Genomic DNA, 4905 nt, shown 5'->3' with positions numbered 1-4905 from the left:
GACCCGAGGGGTTTTTCATCCTCTTATTTCATCACTCTTTGTACTTTGTGAAGTTTTTCTTGCCCGTATTCCGGGCTTCCATATTATGAGGGAGAAATGAAATTATTCGTCCACGGACCGGCACAGCCACTCCGTGTAGAAATGATCACACGAAGGAAAGAAAGGTCGGGAGGAGGAGGGGAGAGGAGCTAAAAAAAATGAGACAGCCGCCATCACTGTAAGTCGGTGTGGAAACCTGTGGGCACTCAGAGTGGAGACAGTCACTCTGCGAGGTGACCCAGGGGAAAAAAAAAAAAGCACAAAGACATCAAAGGCAAAACCCTCTGTTTTCTTGTGCTTAATTATTAGATCTTCCACCCCCTTCCACGAGAGAACGACCTCCTGGGTGTAAGACTGTGTTTGTCGGAGGATTACCAGAAAATGCGACCGAGGAGATTATTCAAGAAGTCTTTGAGCAGTGCGGCGACATCACGGCCATCCGGAAGAGCAAGAAGAATTTTTGTCACATTCGCTTTGCGGAGGAATTCATGGTCGATAAAGCCATTTACCTTTCCGGTACTTTGCGTTACATACGGGGTTTTCTAGGCGTTTCGTTATGTTTTATGATGTTACTGTGAGTTTGTTCCCTTTGGCCTTCATGCACAAAGTCCTCAGAGTTTGGGGCTGGAAAAGGAGGAATTCTGCCTTTTCCCGCTGCCAGACGCTCCATTGTAAGTCTGCGAATGTACCTTGTTGCGAGGATGGTTTGCCACATCCAGGGTCTCCAGGGATTCCATCAAGTTTCTAATTAATGATCTCGAGTGCTTATTAGATGAAAAGCAATATTATGAATACTGAGGACCATTATTATTATTGAACCTAATTCTCTGGGAGAATAAAATACTCTCTCAGTGAAATGTCTGTGTCTCAGAAGTGGTTCACTGTCCAGACAGCGGGAAACCCAGTCGAGACCAGTTCTTTGCAGAAAAGTAGTCTGTGGGGGTTGGGGGAAGGCCCGATGGCATCGCTCAACTTCTAGTCCATTTAGCTTGGTTAAGCCCATCCCATGATCCCTTTCTTCCTCGAAGATGCCAATTTATATCGGAGATTTTTACAGATGTTGAAATTAGGCCCGATGCTGCCTTCCACTCTCTGTGGATGTCGGAGCAAGTGTATTGAGTCTGTCAACAAGGCCTTTGCCAAATCTAAGAATCATGAGGTTGATATTGACATGTGGCTTTCGAAGGACGCATTTTTAGATTCTGCTCATCACCACTTCCTCACACGCTCCATCCGCATATTTCAGCCTGTCACTCTGCACGCCACCTCCTTATTCACCAGCTCCCCATTCCCGAGGCGAAGCAGATGGGGGAAGGTGAAGGAAAAATAGGAAAGAAACAAAAGCACATCGGAACATTACTGCTAGGTTGACTTGATCTCTGCAGTCGGCCCCTACTGCCATGGATTTCTCTTGCAAACCCCAGAAGCCTTGGGTTATTTCAACAGCACAGAAAGTTCCCTCAGCTAGATAACAATGAAACCCTCATCCGATCAAACCTTACAAAGCCGGGGTGTGTGTGGCGGGTGGCTCCCAGCATTCTAAAACAGAGCCGGAAGACAACACGTAGAATAAAAGTATTTTACAACACACCAACAGCCATGTTTTACTTACACCGAGATAGTAACAGTACTACCTCTTCGGATTGTTATACGGATGAATCAAAATAACCGATGTTAAGTGCTTAGCAGGACACCTGCAACACGGGACCGTTGGGTTCAGCTCGTAAATGGTTGTTTTGAACACAGATAACACCGATGATGATAAAGAAGAGCTGAGTGTTGTTTCCCAGGAACCCTGCCCTGGGAACATGGTTCTGATCACAGCTCCACCAAAAAAAAAAAACGACTGCTTTACCCAACTGGATTAAATGAGAGGGTCGGAGCAGATCAGAGGTGCTTTTCAGCACCCACACAGCACCATGTTTAGGCCGATCGGGAACCCCATCAGACGTGTCAAAGATGAGTAGGCCGGACGGAGCGCAGGCTCCTGGAGGGCGCCCTGTCATTTACACTTCGGTGCTGTGTCGTGCTTCCCAGCTCGGCCCTTCACTGCGCCTCGCTCTGCCCCTTTGTGGCAGGAGGAGCCTAAGCTCTGGCCTCAGCCCTGGCCTCAGGCCTGGCCTCGGCTCTGGCCTCCCTGCCCTTGTGCATGGGCTGCTCCCCGCTCTGACCCAGCCGCCCCGCAGAGGCTGCAGCGTCCATCCCAGGAAGATCAGAAAGGCTGATCATAGCAAGGGCAGGGAGGAGGGAAGGCAGCCCCTCCTCCCTGTGAGCCGAGCCCAGCTGGAAGGCCCGTCTAATTTTAAAACACGTCCACATCTGAAGGCCAAGCTAATTTTAGAGTCAGCCTCATCAGGGTCTCTTTCAAGGCCTTAATGATGATGTTTTGGTGGGGGGAGAAGGTGCTTTTTGGAACCAGAAATGTCTGAAAAGCAAAGCTCTGGACATGAGCAGGGAAAAGTTGCTTGGCCAGTTGGGACGCCGGCCAGCCCGGGGCCGCCCTGCCTGCCCTGCTGTTCTGTGTAGATCACTATAGCCTGTGGCCTTACTAAATTTCCGTGGCTCACGACCAAAATCCACTCAGCGTTAGCATTAATTCTGTTCGTCCATGATCAGATATTTGAGTTTTTGATGGGCATTGTCACATCATCCCATTTTTAGATTAACGCCCTTGAAACCCAGGAGTAAGAAAGGCATAATGGGAATCGGACGTGAGGTCTGTTTCATATTTGTAATTTTTCAAAGGTGTGAAGTGCCCCACTGGGGAGAAGCCAGCCCCTACAGGGATTCTCGGCCCAGTTTCAACCCAAAATGCTGTGATGACCCACCGGAATATGCCGTGGTATCATGACCATGAGCGTGGTGCAGTCTCGCATTTCACGGTGGTCTCTTACCGGGAAAGCCCCTCCCCAGCAAAAACGCCTATTTCGCTCCCTTCTCTGGCAGCCCCTGATCCTGCTGGGACCTGAATTTCTGAATTTATGTGTGTGTGTGTGTGTGCGTGTGTGTGTGTGTGTGTGTGTGCGTTTTAATCTGAGTACCCCAAACTGAAGAGCAAGCTCAAAGCCAAGTCTTCATCTGAAGTTAGGCTGGCGGTCTGGTTTGGGTTCTGTTTCTGTTGGTTTCTGAGATGAAGCTTCTGCTCGCAGCCCTTATGAGTTGGGTAGCCCACAGCAAGTCCCCCGGAAACTGCAGGCCCGTTTTCTGGTCCAGCTCTGGGCGCTCGTACAGGCTCCTGGGGCCCGCAAACGTTGCATGGACGATTTGTGCGGTGCTGCGTGCCAGGTGGAGTGCTGCCTGGTCTTAGGGAGGGCAGCGGTGAGGCCTCTTGATTGAAGGTAAAATATTCTCCTGCATGCCCCAGAGAACAAGTGGGAATGAAACAGCATTGCAGAATCGCCTTGGTAATTGTGGCTTCTGCAGCTGCAGAGAGAAAATTGAGCAGCATTATTTTCTTGGAGAATACAAGGACGGCCTGGGAGTGAGGTGCTATGGAATTTACTTTGTAGGGCTCTTTAAACATCACAGATACTCTTTACAAACTCCTACTCCACCTCTTTCTAAAAAGAATTGACGAGGGCTTATCCAATAGCGTTACAGTAAAGTGAAAATGTGAAATCAGGGCCTTAAAAAAAGGTAGGGGGCGGGGGAAGCTATGTGCCCAATTTGTTTTGGAGCTTCCCGGAAGCCAGGGAGAAGAAGGAGTTAGGAGGATGGTAAGTGCTCTGCTTCCTGAATCACCCTCTTGGTGACATTGGCTTGAAACTGGGTAGGTGACCCTGTGAGAGGTCTGCCGGCAGTGTGTTTACCCCCAGATTTGCAACGGGCTTGACTTGGCAATGCTTCAGGGTTACAGGGAGAAGGACCGCCGCTCCCCACCTCCGATGGGAGGGCGTCCTTCGTTCGTACGGGAGGGAAATGAGAGGGAGCCCCCCTCCGGCACCTCCAAGGCCTGGGCCAAGCCGGCCGCGAGGTGCGTGGCCGTGTGACCACACTCCCCATCGGTTTCAGGCTACCGGATGCGACTGGGGTCCAGCACGGACAAAAAGGACTCGGGCCGCCTGCACGTGGACTTCGCCCAGGCCAGGGACGACTTCTACGAGTGGGAGTGCAGGCAGAGGATGCGCGCGCGCGAGGAGCGGCACCGGCGCAAGCTGGAGGAGGACCGGCTGCGGCCGCCCTCGCCGCCGGCCATCATGCACTACTCGGAGCACGAGGCCGCCCTGCTGGCCGAGAAGCTGAAAGGTAGGAGGCCGGCTCGGGGGCCCTTCCTCCTGCACCGGTGCCCGCCCAAGGGGAGCGGCCGCCGGCCCCAGGCGCACGCGCCCCCCGCGCGTTTCTCTCTTGCGCCTTCTTCGCGTGCCGGCCCCCGGGGGAGCAGGTGGCCTGGAGCCGGGACACCCCTGGCTTCGTCCGGCGGCTTGGCTTGGGACAGAGCCCCGGCCTTTCCCTGCGCCCTCGCCACCGCTCTCTGGGCATGGGCGCGTACTGGGAGGGCCACCCGCAGCGGCCTCCAAGCCGGCGGCTGCTGTCTGTGACGCGGCTGCCGTCTGTGACGCGCGCGCCCCGAAGGCCACACCTAGGCCAGGTGCTTACGCGCCGGGAGGCTTTGGGGGGACAGAAGAAACGTGTGGAAGAGGGTCCCTGTCTTCGGAGATGGAGTTGAAGGGTCGCTCCTAACGCCTAGCTGAAAATTAGGGCTAGACGTGGGTCTGTTTCATTCCTGCGACAGTTGGCGGCGCTCTTCTCCAGCGTGTGAAGACAACGAGGAGGCTTTAGTACCTGACCAGGTGAAGGGCAGGTGATTGGGCGGGGCCAGATCTTGAAAGTAGAATGATGTGCGTGTGTGTGTGTGTGTGTGTGAAT

At 53.2% G+C, this 4905-nt stretch overlaps 2 protein-coding genes across 5 annotated transcripts in view; one reads left to right on the top strand and one right to left on the bottom strand.

Moving 5' to 3' along the window:
• The window catches only part of ENOX1 (ecto-NOX disulfide-thiol exchanger 1), a 402429-nt gene that overhangs the window by 264093 nt on the left and 133431 nt on the right, over positions 1 to 4905 (top strand). For all 4 annotated transcript variants that reach the window (XM_023536375.1, XM_023536373.1, XM_023536376.1 and 1 more), the window contains 2 exons: positions 349 to 555; positions 4051 to 4284. In XM_023536375.1, coding sequence (XP_023392143.1) covers positions 349 to 555; positions 4051 to 4284 — 441 coding nt within the window. The remainder of the gene's footprint in view (positions 1 to 348; positions 556 to 4050; positions 4285 to 4905) is intronic.
• Positions 1878 to 4905, bottom strand: part of LOC111745408 — a 7916-nt gene continuing 4888 nt past the window's right edge. The window contains exon 4 of the mRNA XM_023536377.1: positions 1878 to 3462. Within this exon, the coding sequence (XP_023392145.1) occupies positions 3192 to 3462 (271 nt within the window). The 3' untranslated portion in view covers positions 1878 to 3191. The remainder of the gene's footprint in view (positions 3463 to 4905) is intronic.

This window comes from Pteropus vampyrus, unplaced genomic scaffold (genome assembly GCF_000151845.1).
Source record: "Pteropus vampyrus isolate Shadow unplaced genomic scaffold, Pvam_2.0 Scaffold154, whole genome shotgun sequence".
Taxonomy (NCBI): Eukaryota; Metazoa; Chordata; class Mammalia; order Chiroptera; family Pteropodidae; genus Pteropus; species Pteropus vampyrus.
The sequence above is the reverse complement of the archived record's forward strand: the minus strand, read 5'-3'. Positions and strand labels throughout refer to the sequence as shown.